Below are 16,462 nucleotides of genomic sequence, written 5' to 3'. Positions count from 1 at the left end.
ACAAGATTCCTCTATCTTAGCACCACGCAAAAGTTTTCATATGTACCTATGGTTTACCTGTCCTTCAGCCAAATGTTTTTAAGTATTCAAGAACTCTACCGCCTAATTATTTCAGTAACAATTTTATACTTAGTCTTTTCAGCTTCAAATTCAAAATGTTATCACTCAGCATTCACATGTTCTTCTTCCTCACTGAAAGCATTTTGGGGAGTTTATCTGAAATTCATATGATATTTTTAAGTTTCTAGGTTTTTAAAATTTATTTACCAAGAATTAATATGCATTTCAAGGCAAAGAAAATAAGGATTACTTCAGGCTCTTAATCTGTCCACTTGTAGAATTTATTGAACAACAACAGCTACTAGTTTTCTGAGGTAAATTTCCATGGAAATCACACTATTTTAAGGTACAGTGTTGGTAAACATGCTTTAATGGACTTCACATGTGAAAATGTCTCTTTTAACACATTTTTAGTAATGGTCTCCATTAATAGGATATCACATGGTAAAATCATAGCCAATGATGATGATAAAGGCCATCACGTTACCCAACAAAAGTGGGGTTAGGCTGTCCATCACCCCCCATAAGGCAATTCTGGAGGCAGAGGTTTGGTGAGAGGTCTTTTATTTACAAGTCGCACCATCTGGGAGCATGGGAGTCTCCGGCCTCAAAGCCCACCTCCTCTGCAGAACCCAGGGGAAAACTGCCGCCCTCTGCCAGACCAGTCCAAGACTGTGCCCAGAGTTCCTTCTCCCATTTAAAAATACTGTCCCTCGGCAAGTCCCTTGGCATCCGCAAGAGGCCTCTGCGTGATCATCCTGTTGACTTAGCTTGTTCCAAGCTGCGGTCCAGCTTTAGGGTTCTTCTTGGGGTCTGTGTATGGGACCGGCACCCATCAGCCATGGGGCTTCCTGGGGCCGGAAAAGGTCCCACAAGCCTCTGACAGCACATCCATGCCGTGGGTACAAGAGGAAGAGCCCACCCGTCCCTTCTCTCAGTGTAAACATCCTGGCCCAAACTTACAAGCGCTCCAGGAGGGCCCAGCCCTGCCCCAGCCAATCCCATCCCTTTCCCTGGCTTGACTTACAGGACAGTAATACTCCTCCCCGCCCCTGCCATGTTGACCTTCTACAGTCACATGCAGTCTCACCATCGCCCAGGGGCTGGAACGGGTAGGAGGGCTTTTCCCTTAACCAGTCACCTCACTAGATTTCTTCATGCTCAATGCAATGACCTCCTCCAGTGCCCCACCGTTGCTGGGAGACCAGGGGAGAATCTGTCCTCACACACTGCGCTAGCCTGGTTACCTAGGGAACACGGCCTCATCCACGGCCACCGCCTGGTGGTTCCCTGAATCCCTTCCCTCGGCCTGTGGTCGGTCCAGGTCCATCCAGGCCTATCTTTATCAATCTGGCAACGCTGACTAGAAATTTATGGATCAGTTCTCATTTACATTTTCTAGAAACTACATTTTCTTCATTAAAAATATGATGCTCATAAGTTGAAAGCCAGAATGTCACAAATAAAGAGGGAAATTATCTTAGTTTAAAATACCTTGAGTTACAACTGAGTAACATGTGCTTTTTAAAAATACATTTTACTAGTTATTTCTCCTGAAAATCTGTGGTGTACTGTACATAATTAAAAGTTCTTTGACATCTCAGCATGGTCACTCCAGCTGTCAATGGGACACACAAAATGAAGCAAATAAGACGTACCTTTTCTGTTTTGCTTTGTTTTGTCTGAGGAGATTGGCTTCCATTCAAATTCATTCACATCCTACTCATTTGCAGGTAAACTGTATTTTTGTACCATGTGATTCAGTGACATCCACATTTCCTTGCAAAGGATCATTAAATTCCCTAATGATATGATTTTCTTAACAATGAACACCAGTGAACCCTCCCCTAGGCGAACCAGATGGAAACTAAATTGTTTCTGGGAAATGAATAATTTCTGAAATCTTGGCGAACTGAATTCCCAATATATTTAGAGATGATCTTAACTTCCTCTGTAATTGTGCCACGACGTGTAATATGTTTAAGTCCTACATGAGAAATGCACTAATTAGTTGCATAACCTCTATGCAGAAATAAATGAGAACAGAAGATCACCATGGAAGAGATAAAAGTCAAAAACTCTGAAAAAGAACTAATATGCAAGTGGGACAGCCTCACTGAAAAATGGAGGTCAATGTAGATGTTGTTAGATGTCTTCCCTTATCGCTTTGAATTGGTGATCTATTTTGTGCAGGAGATAACTATACAGTCAAGCTAATTTCTTCATATTGCTTCACATCAATTATGTAATCAAGATGAATCTCTAGATTCAAATTCCGAATCCAGATGCCTATAATTTGCAGCTCTATATGCTCTTCTCTATATCAGAAAACTAATTAAATGGACTGTGCATGAGAAAGATTGTTTGTAATGCCACAGTCTGATTATATTATTTTCACAGTGACACCATGAAACTATCAAGTCGATGTAACATGTTTGTGGCACAAAAGATGGACTCTACTTTTTTTATTCCAAGCAAACAATTCTTACAATTCCCCTAGCATTCCATCTATAGAGAGTTATAATTCCCCTGGAAAGGACTAAAATGGCCATAGTCATAATTGGGATTTATACCTATTCAGAAATTCAAATATTCCGCCTCGGTTTATGCCATCAAGTAATGAGGGTTCTTTTGCATCTTTACAAGATCCAGCAATATCTAAATCTAAGTTTAAAGAGTTTGTTTGCATCTTTACAAGATCCAGCCACTCAATGTCTAAAGGAAAAATGATGAAGCAGAGGGAGTAGGGGCAACTCTGTTTTAAAATGGTTGTTCTGCTGATACTAAACTAGCAAGAAGAATATTAGTATCTTTCATTCACAGAACAGGTTTCATACTTCAAAGCTTTTCCCTGTCTTTGATTTCACTTTAGTCTTACCAGTTCTTTATTATAAAAGGTTGCATTATTATACATAAATCTAGATTCAATCTCTCTCCAACCATAAAACTAATCAAATTCTCAATGTTACTCAAATCATTTTTAAAATCTACTCAGTCCTCCCAAATTGCGATTGTGTTGTCGTTGCCTCTTTTATATTTTTATCCTGTCTAGTGATTCTCCCAATGATCTTTACACATTGTCCTGGCCATGCCTACTCTCTCAGAAAGATTGATCCCCAAACTTCTATTTCCATTTTTTTTGCTTTTAATGAGAAACTCAAATGATATTTCCAAATGCCTCTTTATTTAAATAACTTTTTAAAAATTATCAGCTTATCTAAATTTCTGCTGTACATTTTAAAGAACTATACATAATATGTAACACTGATAATATTTTCTTCCATCAGTCAATAATCATGTTCTCCATCTCCACCAAGAGTACTCCATGGCAACCTTTTTAAGGGGCTACCTACCCAAAACCACATACGGTCCTTCCTTGCCAAACTCCGTACGCTACCTTGCCCTTATGTAAGATCTTTTTCTTCAGGCACCTTTTTGCACATATGATTTGTTGATGCATGTTCTAACAACAGCCAGAAGGCCTCTCTTTTCTGGATTACAACCAGACAGAATGTACAGTGCCCATGTTCTTCTCAACAGCATTTAAGTTCATCCTTTTCTATTTCCCCATTCTAATGCCAAATGTCTATGCTGCTGGTAATGGACTTCGACATTACAGTACTTTTTCCAACAAAATTCCCATATGACCTCTGTCCCATTTCAATCCTCAAGTCAATGAAGGCTTAAGCTTTAGCTTGGGGAAATCACCACAGTGCCTCATGCTTTCCCTACAGACACCGCCAACAAGAAACATACCATGTTCCCTGCCATCGGAGGTTCACGTCAGACTCTTTATTTCTGTGGATTTGAATGACTATAGATATGGCTCCTAGTTTTTCCCAATTGAACTAACAATTAGGGTCCCCTTGTCATAACAGCTCTCATCCGTTGTGAAGTGAATGCACATAAAATCCTCTTTCAAAATCCTCGCACTGCAGTCCTCGCCGTTCCAAGTTGTTTGATTTTCCTTGTCTTCTTGCTTCTTTCTGACCTCTTTCTGATGGAAGATAAAGTAGACACACTGGTGTTTCCTTTACTGTGATCATTTTTCCCACTTTTATTCTTTCTCCTGGGTTTTCCCACTGCCTCGCCTTCCGCACCCCAACTCAGATCTTCGGGGCTTTTTTTGTTCTGTCTTTTCTCTTTTTTAAAGGCCCCCCATTTTCAATAGACACACCCATGGCCAATTGAAGCTATAAGTAGAGAAGCTTGGTTTGGCCCCTCTGACATCTCTAACCTTGCTTTTCAGTAGCTTTTCTCTCCTCACCAGCTTCTATGTAACTTTGCATAGTCTCTTTATTGCCTTCTTTTGGTCTTTCTCTCCATGATTTTGCACTCCCCTCAGCTCACAGATGGATCTCGTGTAACCCTCACCTAAAGGTAAAGCAGGTATTATTTATCTCCAGTAGTGTCCTGGGGCAGGAAGAATTTTCTCAGAGCACGCCCTGAGCTGGTTAGTACAAAGCTCAGGTCTGCTGTGCATTCACCCTGTCCTCTTTAGCCAGCCCTCCTGGGGGGAAGGGAGACTTTCCTGGGCCAATGACCTGTCCTAATTGCATGGCATTGCCATTCCTTCTGGATTCCCTCTTAATCACCATCACCCCAGAACTGAAAAGGGAAAAGTGTTCTCTGGCTACAACAGCACACTGGCTCCTGAGCCTTCTCTGTCGAGACCCTATTCCTGCCTAGTTTTGAGGATTCAGAGTGATAGGTCAGCATATAAATTCTGCAGTTGCTGTACATAAGAAATTTTTTTATTCTGCTCTATCAGTAAGCCTATGTGTAAATCATTCAAATGCATATCTCTGCCACTAGAGATGACATGTCTAAGGGTTAGAAGTGCCAGACAGTGCCTTCCGAGGACTACTTGGCATTGTCAGTCATGAATGCTCCAGGACCAGTGGCCCATGTCTGGCATAATACTTCTTTTACAATACGTCCTTCATACCTGTAGAGGTCAAATCCACATTTTTATCTAGAAATGCATGTCACCCATGTTTCAAAATTACTTGGTATCCACATTTCCATTAAAAAAAAAAACACTGGGCCCTGGCTGGTGTAGCTCAGTGGATTGAGCACGGGCCTGCGAATCAGAGGATCACGGTTCGATTCCCAGGCAGGGCACATACCTGGGTTGCAGGCCAATTCCCGGCAGCGGACACACGATACATTGTGTGTCCTCGGCAGAGGCAACCATACATTTCTCTCCCTCCCTTCCCCTCTAAAGATAAATAAATAAAATAAATATTTTAAAGATAAAATAATAAATATAATAAATAAATAAATAATAATAATAATAATAAATATTATTTATTTATTTATTATTTATTTATTTTATTTATTATTAATAATAATAATAATAAATAAATAAAGATAAATAAATAAATAAAATAAAATAAATAAAAAATAAATAAATATTCTATATTAAAATAGAATATTTAAAATTGGACCTCATCCAATGAGGTGAGGTCCTTGGCCAGAGGGCCAAGAAGTGATGAGTGTAAAATATGACCTGACCCAAAATAATCAAGGACGCGTAGTTAACAGTGGGAGAATGTTAAAGGAACAAGGCAACTTGATGAAGGTGTGTCTTTGTATATCTTCCCCAAACTGTTCTCTATTATTTCCCTTGCCCTTCACATGTCTTCATATGAAGGGGTCATTTCCCAGGATCCCCCTGAGGCCCTCTATTACCTAAAGCAGTATCCCAAAGTTTGGGGCCAAACCCATTATTACCCCCTCCCTTTTTTGCCCATCTCCACTCATTTAGATGAAACTTTCATAACCCAAGAAACTAAAACTGAAGACCACAGTGGATTGCCGTGCTGTCCACTAGAGGGCAAAACAGTATTTCCTATTATTTTAAAGGTCTCCTGGAGAGCTAGAGCTTTGACCAAAGGGAATGAAGGGTGAAATTACAGACACCAAAGCACATGACAACATGAAGAGTACTGACAAGGGCATTTCTGGGACTCACTTTCCAGTGCACATTACAAATATGCAATCACCCACAACAAATTTTTCTACCCTCTCCATAGGGGTCATTCATAATACGTGTTTCTATAATGGCACTTAATCATTTTATGTTGAACTTTTGTTTTTATGCCTGTTATCCCCAGCACGGAATAACTTTCTTAAAGGCAAGAACAAGTTTTAAACATCTTTTATTCCCAGTACCTTGCACCATGACTGACATATTGAAAACACAAAATAAGGATTTGGTAAACTGAGTTAATGAAGTATAAGACTAAGTGTTGCTTGTTTCCTACAAACTCTGCAATATAAAATGGATCACTAATTATACTTTTGACAACATCATTTATAATTCATTCACTTATGTGTGTTAATTATGTCAGGCTGTTGACAGTAACAAATTTGTCCAATTGTGAATGGTTTGGTAAGAGAAATTTATTTCTTGCTCACTCAGTAGTATAAGGTAGTTTCACACTGGTAGGCAGGGCTCTGCTTTTTTTCAGGGACCATTCAGGGGTCCTGGGTGATTGGATCTCTGTCATTTCCAGCATGTGGCTTTCAAGGTGACTCTAAGGTCATTGTCCCAGTCATAAGAGAGAGAGAAAAGGTCATAGGTAGGAGTTTGGGGGATTGAATCTAGAAGTGGTACACATCACTTGTCTAATGGTTTCTCCCAGAGGTGAGCAATTCAGTCTTTGGCTCTGTGACAGTGTACTAGTCATCTCTTTTGTGCCACTACTATGCATATAAAGGTGACTATATACAGATGATCAAATTCCTAGAAGTGAGCTATAATCCAATAGTCACAAAAATCAATACATGCTTGCTGTACATGACTATGATTATTGTACATGATTATAATATATTATTACTATAATCAATATTTCAAAAGAAGAGTACAGAGGCTACTAAAGAATATACCAGAACTTTATTTAGTCTGATGATTCAGGTAAGGCTTTGCTGCACAAATAATCTCTGTAGTGAGGCATAAAAGATGAGTACAGTTAACATGACGTATTTAATAGTATGAAGAAAACTGATGTGGCCAGAGCAGAGAGGGTAAAACTGGCATGAAATGAGGCTGAGAAATAAGCTGGAACCATCCCTTGAAAAATAACTGATGGTTAGAGACGTGGATCTTTACCCCAAAAGAGACAGAAGACCTACTTGAGGACTGTAGGTACATTTGTTATTTAGAAGGTGACTGCCCACTGTATCTCAAGAGTAAATTTAAGGAGACCAACTAGAACTTTTGAAATAGTAAAATGACAGATTATTGAATTAGGCTGGTGCATATTCTAACATTGGAATATTAGAGATTTATTGGATAGGGATAGAAACAAGTAAACCCATTTGAAAGATTCTAATAGATTAATCAGAACTCCAAAGAGGTCAGAGGTAAATAATTCCCTGTTTTCTGGTTTAAGCACTAGCTGGAGGCTGGTACCAACCACTGCAATAGAATGAACTAGGGTTTTGAGAAAGATAGTGAACTTAGCTTTTGGCATTGGAGTCTAAGGTGTGAAATATTCTAATGTGGAAATGACAAGTAGACTAGTTAGACTATGAAACTGGACCACAGATAAAAGATCTAAACTCAAGATATAAACTTAGTAATCCCTTGTAAATTGTAACTAAAGCCACAGACTGGGATAATATTAGTTTATGAAGAAAAGAAATGGGCTAGGACTAAACCTTGAGAAAGGAGATCAAGAATGAGTGGTCAGGAGCAAATAAATCAAGAACAAACTCTATTACAGAATCCAAAAAGGAGAGGAAATCAACAAATTCTGGTGAGAGTTCAGGTCGATGAGCTCTGAAAAATATTTGGCTACCTAATCCAGATGTCACTGGAAACCACCATTTTAATAAAATGATGCAGCGAGAAATCAGTGGAACATACATAATACAGACAATGATTAAAGCCAGCTCATTCAAGAAGTTTAGCTATGAAAAAGCGCAGAGGAATCTGAAACTCTCTAGAGAAAATGGTGGTTCAAATAGGAGTTTTGTTACAATAATAGCAAACACTCATATAGTACATTTTATGTGCCAGGCACCCTCCCAACTACTTTATTTTTAACTGCTTCTAACTACTACAAGTAAACTACTTGCAGTTTACTATGCTTACTTCATTCACTGATTGTTGCAGGATTTGTTGTATCCCAGTGCCTAGAACAGTGCCTGGCACATGAGAAATGGCCCATAAATAACTATTTGTTAATGAACAAATAGTGAGTTAATTCCCATGTCTCATTCCAGTGTTCTTCCCACCACTCTGTTCTGCACTTGACTGTTCCTTTTAATAGGCAGTTTGACTTTGTTTTCATCATTCTTATTCTGAACATTTCAGAATGTCTGCTTCTCTGATGTTAACTATTATTTCTAATATGAACAGAATGTGTCCTTTAATCAAAATAGAAGTTAAGGATATCATGAAGATGTGTTGAAGATGTAAATCATAAATAGAAATTCATATTTAATTTAATTAGATGTTATGCTTATAGAAGACTAACTTGGCCTAAGTTCTTGAGGACTTGCATATGTATCACTGTGCCTGAACATTGTTGCTCTCTTCTTTACCGGGCTCACATTGATTCTTCCCGCTGCACCTTCACATCTCAGCTCTGGTATTGGCTCTTCCAGGACCAATGATATGTCACCAACACCCCAGATGCTAGTTCTGGTTGAAAGGAGAGCTGGAGACTTGTCTTAAAGGTCCATTTGCACAGCAAGCACATTAGCTTTACAAAGAAGCATGTATTTGAGGTGGCTGAAGAAATTGCTAAATATTTATTGCTAAATATTAAATCTGCCATTAAAGTCCTCCTCTTTTTAGTGTGATTACCAGACCCTGCAAAGTTTCAAAACTCCTCCTCCCAGCGCCCATAGCATTTGCGCCACCGCTACATTGTGGTTACCATGTTGTGCTGTCATTCTCTCTCTAAGTCTGCCTCTCCACTCTCTTCTGGAAATCCTAAAACATCTCATTCATGTAGGTGAAATGGAGTCTAGCGCCTGGAAGAATCCATGGTGGAATGCAACAGTTGTTTAATATGACATGAATGAATAATTGAATGAATACTAAGTTAATGGATCATGTAGTAAAAATAAGTATTCAAAGACATAATTTACTATCTCATTCACCTGAACAGTTTACTGTACATTTGTCCACTAGGCAGATTCAGTCTTTTTAGCTTGGGTACACCCACAGCAACGTTTCACACTGTGACCATCTGGACGGTTAGATGTAAATACCTGCTTGGCAGATACTTCAGGGCTATGCGAGTAGTTATGAGGATAAAATAAATTTGAAGGATAATGCCACACAAAGGACATACTTCAAGCCACCCATTTCGTTATTAAAATTAAAAATNCTGGAAGAATCCATGGTGGAATGCAACAGTTGTTTAATATGAAATGAATGAATAATTGAATGAATACTAAGTTAATGGATCATGTAGTAAAAATAAGTATTCAAAGACATAATTTACTGTCTCATTCACCTGAACTATTTACTGTACATTTGTGCACTAGGCAGATTCAGTCTTTTTAGCTTGGGTACACCCACAGCAACGTTTCACACTGTGACCATCTGGACGGTTAGATGTAAATACCTACTTGGCAGATACTTCAGGGCTATGCGAGTAGTTATGAGGATAAAATAAATTTGAAGGATAATGCCACACAAAGGACATACTTCAAGCCACCCATTTCATTATTAAAATTAAAAACCCGACATTGTCCTTCTTATAAATAAATAACATCTTAGTATTTTTACAAGTAGAGAATATGCATAGTCTCACAATTTTCATTTTGAGAGATTATGGGACTTTCATTTAGTACTTGTCCTCTCTAAATAGATTCCCAACTGCATAGAAAAATCCTCTATTCAGAGAATCTATCACCAACTTAATATAAAAATCCTAATAATAATATAAACAGAACATGTCTTTTTAAAATATCACAGCATTAAGTCCATTCAGGCACCTTTTTAAAACATTCAAAAGTTTAGCATTTCCAACAAACATGTGAAATTAGCCCCATTTGCAAAGGTCAGTAACTGAATCCCTCTTTTTACATATAAAATGATGCATGCTGTTATAGAGGTGATCAAATATTCATTTTAAATCGAACTTTTTATTTATCCATTACATATGACCTCTGTTCTAATATCTATAATGCTTTTTGAAAAAGGAAAGCTATTGCTGTGGTTGTCTATTAAATCATTAATTTGTGTCTGTTCTATTAAGTGGCTGCTCTAAAAAAAATAATGGAATTGCCAAGCAGCTCAGAATAAAGGTGCTCTGATTGTCAGCTCCACATTCTAAAAGAGAGGGTTAATTCCTCTAAATCTCACAGTTGGATCTTTCTAACACTAACCGGTGGTTTCCACCTAGTGATCAAGGCAAATTGACTAAAATAAATTATACATAAAGCTGAAATTCCTAATAGTAATAAGGCCCCTTCGTGAGATAATCACAGCAGCAAAAGCACTCATCTGTTGGCTGCAACTCTACAGGGTCTTGAAATTATCTTGCAAAAATGATACTTCCAGAAGCATTATTTCTAGTTTTAGGGTAGGGCTAAAATGCCAGGGAGAATGAAATATTCAATGGGTGGTCAGTCGGAATATTGGTCTGTCATTCCATATGGCAATGTGACAATAAAGACAACTCGTGACTTTGAGTTAAAGGACCCTGCTTCAGCTCTACACTGAGATACCTATGTAACCTGAGTCTCGGGTTTTTATGTATAAAGTAGACATAATAATACCTACCTCACGGGGCTGTTGTGGAAAAAGCTAGACAGAACTGTCAAGGAGCAGCAAGGATCTGAGATGTAGGTTTGGGTATCATCTTTCTACATAAATTTTCCAAGAACCACATTTGTCTTTTTTTGAAATCCTTACCTGGGGATATGTTTATTGATTTTAGAGAGCGAGGAAGGGAGGAAGTGTGTGTGTGTGGGGGGGGGGGGGGGCGGGGGGGAGAGAGAGAGAGAGAGAGAGAGAAACATTGATGTGAGACAGCAGCATTGATCAGTGTCCTCCTATACATGCCCTGTTTGGGCTTCAAACCCCAGACCTAGCCATGTGCCCTGACCAGGAATCACACCTGCAATATTTTGGTGTATGGGGCATGGGTGGAGTCAATGCTTCAAACTGAGCCGCCCAGCCAGGGTAAGAACCCCTTTTCTTTCTTATCACCATAACCTCACTGAAGAAAACATTTTTTTAATTTAGAAATTTTTGGTTTCTAGAACTTTGGAGTAATAGATAAAATGTTTAATATTAAATCTTTAGATATCACTACCCAATCATCTTCCTTCCCAAGTGGCATGTGAAAACTCTGATGTAAGAGCTTGATATGAAAATGTCCACATAAAGCTATCAGATTGCCCTGGCTGGTATGCCTCAGTTGGGAGGAGCATCGTCCCAAAACCGAAGGGTTGCAGGTTCGATTCCAGGTTAGGGCACATATGTAAGGGATGGGATCAGTCCCTGGTCCAGGCAGGCAAGATCCCAGTCTCAGCACGTGTGATCCCCCAGTCAGGGTGTGTATGAGAGGCAGCTGATCAATGCTATTCTCTGGCATTGATGTTTCTGTCTCTCCCTCTTTTTTCCCGTCCTCTCTCTCTAAAAGCAATGAAAATTTATCACTGAGTGAAGATTTAAAAAAACTGTCAGATCATTCCAATCTTTTCACGTAGATGAGGAGATACGGTAAAACCTTCACATGCTATAACCAGACTCTAGGGACAAGAGTTCATTGCTGTCTAATTAAATGTCTTAAATCAATTAAGCAAGAGTAAGACCAGAATGTAATAGAAGACAGTTGCCCGCATTCTCAAAGTTGTCATTTTAGAGAATTATTAAAGCTGATTTTTAAACATTCAGAAAAGCATTTACTTATACCTCAGATAGTTACAGCTCAGGAAATTTAATGAACGAGATAAAGGTTTGTACGAATTGGGTATTTTCCTCACCTGTTTCTAGAGAATGAGTTTTTCTCTAGCAATTTGCTTGGTGCCCCAAGGGACACAACTTCCAGAATAAACAGTGACTCTCTTTCAAATGGCTTATAGAACCAAAAGTAATAAGGTTTTAAAACACTGGGAAGTAACTTCAACTGATGAATATAAAAATATGTTTAATTTTGTGTACTGAGTATGATCATTTTATGACTGAATGAAATTTTACATGTTACATTACACAATTCCCCACATCAGCAAGCAGTCTGGAGCCTCCAGCATCTCCTACCGTCTCTCTCACGCTCATAAATATGATTGCAAAGGTTATAATATCTTGGTTCTTAATTAGTTATACAAAAGAATAAGGCACTTAAGGTGGAAGAACACATAGCAGTCCTTTCTGGGGGAAAAAATTTACATATATTCATTCTATATACAATCATCTTAAACTCTGACTCCTTGGTTCAGAAATGCCTGGGAACAGGATTGTTGAATGTGCTTGGGTCTAAAATATATCAAGTCCCTAAATTAGTTCAATGTATATCTGTAAATATGCTGAAATAAGTACTTTTCCTCATTACTCTTTCCTCCCAAGTTTCCATTTTGATATTTTCTTTTTTTAAATACTCATTCTTTCTCCATCCCATAGCTTTAAAATTACAGAAAACTGTACATATTTCTCCTACTTGAGGAGTGGTTTTTCACATTTTATAACTCCTCTCTTCTAAAATATTACATAAAATTTTAAAAATTCCCTATATATTATGAGTGAATAATGAAAAGATAATGAAAAGATACTGAACGATAGGTAAGTTGTGAGTTTTCTTTGTTTGAAAATGTTGAGATGCCCATAAATTAAATGACGGACCACCCAGAGAGGTATCACTTAAGAGAATAGTCATCTCTAAAGTGCCAATTACAGCTGTGACCGTGACCTGGTTCTGCCACCCAGTGAATTCCCCAGGGAAGGTACTGCGGCAGAAAGACAGAACCCAGCAAAAAGAACCCTCCTCCTAATGAGCACTTTTAAACAGCAATTTTGTTCATTTACATTTCTCTTCTCTCATGAGGTTCAGATGAATCTACCTACACTTTATGTTGATTTCTATTATATTAACTCTCATTCTCTCATTCTGTATTTCCAGACTACGAAAAATAATTTATTTCACTAGGTTCTCCTGGTGTGCAAATTAATTTGTAGAGGTGACTGGGTGTTTAGGGTGAATTTAACACATTAAAAGTAACTATTTCCTACACTAATGAAAGTGAGCTATGACCTAGATGACTCAGAATGGGAGGTATTATCTGAAATTGCCATTTATTTCCCTTCAGAAATGTGTGGGAAATGATAATTCAGGCAAGGATCCTGTCTTCGAGGAGTTTACAGTCTTGTGGGAAAACTTAGATGTGTGCACAATAAGACAAAAATAAGACATATGTTGATATTTTTAATAAAAGCACTAGTCATGAGAAAGAGCACCATTTCTCTCACACACTGAATACATCGCTTCTCAATTTCAGACAAATCATAGAACAGGAAGATACGCTTTTCTCTTGTGAAGGTGGATATAATGAGTACCCTATAGAGTTATGACATTTCCTTAAATTCTTAACATAGCTAGGCAGTTATTTCCACCTTGGAGACTCTGGCTGATTCAATATTCATGAAGTTATAGATAAAGCCAAATATGCACTCATAATGAGAGTATAACATGAGAGGGCCTGAGGATTATGGCCCTCTCTACCTTGTCCCTGTGGTGAAGTACATGTGCAGATGTCCAACACAACCATTACCTTTGGAATCAGGATTCACTTTTTTGGCAGGAAGGAGCAATAAGAAATAAACCCTCATTTGCCATGTACACAATTCCCCACATCAGAAAACAGTCTAGAGCCTCCAGCATCTCCTACCGTCTCTCTCATGCTTATAAATATGATTGCAAAAGTTCTAATATCATGGCTCTTAATTAGTTATACAAAAGAATAAGACACTTAAGGTGGGAGAACACATAGCAGTCTTTTCTGGGGGAAAAAAATTACGTATATTCATTCTGTATACAATCATCTTAAACTCTGACTCCTTGGTTCAGAAACGCCTGGGAACAGGATTGTTGAATGTGCTTTGGGTCTAAAATATGGTATCAATGAAATAACATGAAGGGTTATGAGATGCTTTGTTTAGTGTTACTATGTACCATATTTTTCAGACTATAAGATGCACCCCCAAATGGGATGAAAATGGGGGTGTATCTTATAGTCCAAATGTAGCTTCACATTTGCATTGGTGAAATATTATGTTATTTATGTTATTAAATACTTTCCCACATTTTTGCTTCAAAATTTTTTTCCTATTTTTCTCCTGTAAAACTGAGGTGCATATTATGGTCCAAAAAATACAGTGTTTGTTTTCCAACCTGCCACTTAGATTTTTTACAAATATTAGGATAAGGAAAATTGGAAGTTAGACCTCACTTGAAATGAATAAAACACAAAGTTTGAAGACTGACTTTGTTGCCTTTCGGCTACTAGAAAGTCAGAATTTCTCACCAACAGATAAAATTTAGTGGATCATAAACAAAAGTCTTTTCCCCCAAAATCTAAATATAAAGTGTTGGACATAATCCTGTCTGAGGTGTAAAGAGACCCGAATTTAGGGAGGGGTGATTTGACTAAAGCAGTGTTGGGCTCTTTGCAGAGGCAGTTAGTAAAGCTATGAAAGTTTGCCAACAGTGCTGCAGTGCTATGCAGACTGGAGTCTCTAAAAGAGTCATCTTGTCTCATTTCCTGAACCACTGAATTATGGATGCCGTTTGATGAATGTCAAGTATAAATGAGCTGTTTAAAAACTGAACGGGTGGCAATCATTCTTGGTGATTCCTTAGTGAATGAAAGGCCACTGGGTAAATGCCAATGAACCTAAGAGTTTTCTGATTCTAATTGTCACAGTCCTCCTCCTGAGGAATTTACAATGCATATGTAACAAAGTATATTCATCTTTATCTGGTTTCTTTGTAGCAAGAGAAACTGGGCGATATCTGCTTCTCCCTGCGCTATGTACCTACTGCTGGCAAACTGACTGTTGTGATTCTGGAGGCAAAGAACCTGAAGAAGATGGACGTGGGTGGCTTATCTGGTAAGTCTGTGAAGTGTGTGTTTTTAGATGTTGTTTCATCCTGGTTACCGAGTGCATGGCACACGTGCCGTGACTCCCCAGTCCTTAAGTAACCAGTGTTCATCTTCCAAGGAGGCTGGAAGCGGCCTCAGAATTCATCCCAAAACAGTGCCCCAGGAAGCCACTCTCAACTTCACGAAAATTGACACAGAAGATGAAATCTACTTTTTTGCTTCATAGCAAAAGTATCCATTGTCAGTTCTATACCATTTAAAGCTGAAAATGGCTGCTTCTTCTAAAAGGCAATGCCAATGGCCATTATAGTTTTGTGGGGTTTGGGGGTTTTCTATGGTCAAAATTCACGAATCATATGAAAATGGTTTTTTTATCTGAGACTTACTAAGGTATTTAATGGCCTAGCATAGGTTTAAAGATACTGTTTGATTAGAGATTCTACATTTCAAATACATGGGAACAATAAAATCTGTTTAAGGGGGACTCCCACGGTAAACATTTATTTTCTATAGCTTACACTGGGCATGGGAAAGACTTTTGGATTTAAAGTTCTATAAAAATCAACCTTGGGTTTTTTTCCAAGGTGAATAAAGTAGTATGCTGTTGATCAAAAGCAAAGTCAACTCAAGGACTTGTCATTTTCAAAGGTGAATGTAATTTTTTCCTTCTCTCTGTGATTAAATCAATTATATTTAATTTTCCAGTAAATTATTGTCGTGTGAGAAATGTTCTTGATATGCCACAAAGGTCATCATGCATAGACTAGGGTTGTCATCGTTCGTGGCTGTGACCAGCACTAGCATTACTGGTTATTCGGTGCTTCCTCGAATACAGATACTGCAATGCTTCAAAAGGTCACCCTGATGCAGCCTGGTGATTTTATGCTCTAAAACAGTGATCTTCAGCTGGCCTGCCAGCGGACTTTTTGAAAGCATGCAATACCTGACTACTAAGTCAGGGGCACTGACCTCTTTTCTGTTAGATTGTCAAGTAAAAAAATGACAAGAGCCAACACAACAATAGCTATCTGGTGTGAGTGAATCAAAAATTATACCTATATTTTTGGTCAGAACAGCAAAAACATATGTTTTTGGCGTGCTGCAGAATTTTAGTGATTAGTTTATGTGTGCCATGAGATGAAAAAGGTTGAAAACTGTTGTTCTAAAGTATAACCGCTTTAAAAAAAAGTGCTAAAGCTGAGTTTCTACTTACTGAACCACTAATTTGTTAATGAAATTCTCCTGGCGCTTCTGTATAAGTCTGTCGCCTGAGGAAGCTGCACTGATTCTTTTGTGTCACTAAGACCTCATTTAATAACTTACTGCTTCC

The 16,462-nt window shown here is 38.2% G+C and overlaps 1 protein-coding gene across 2 annotated transcripts in view; it reads left to right on the top strand.

Moving 5' to 3' along the window:
- Positions 1-16,462, top strand: part of SYT1 (synaptotagmin 1) — a 440,827-nt gene that overhangs the window by 326,178 nt on the left and 98,187 nt on the right. For both annotated transcript variants that reach the window (XM_037042822.1, XM_037042821.1), the window contains exon 7: positions 15,022-15,139. In XM_037042822.1, the coding sequence (XP_036898717.1) occupies positions 15,022-15,139 (118 nt within the window). The remainder of the gene's footprint in view (positions 1-15,021; positions 15,140-16,462) is intronic.

The sequence above is a fragment of the Sturnira hondurensis genome, unplaced genomic scaffold (assembly GCF_014824575.4).
Source record: "Sturnira hondurensis isolate 20B ecotype Veracruz unplaced genomic scaffold, ASM1482457v3 Scaffold0003801, whole genome shotgun sequence".
Classification (NCBI taxonomy): Eukaryota; Metazoa; Chordata; class Mammalia; order Chiroptera; family Phyllostomidae; genus Sturnira; species Sturnira hondurensis.
The sequence above is the reverse complement of the archived record's forward strand: the minus strand, read 5'-3'. Positions and strand labels throughout refer to the sequence as shown.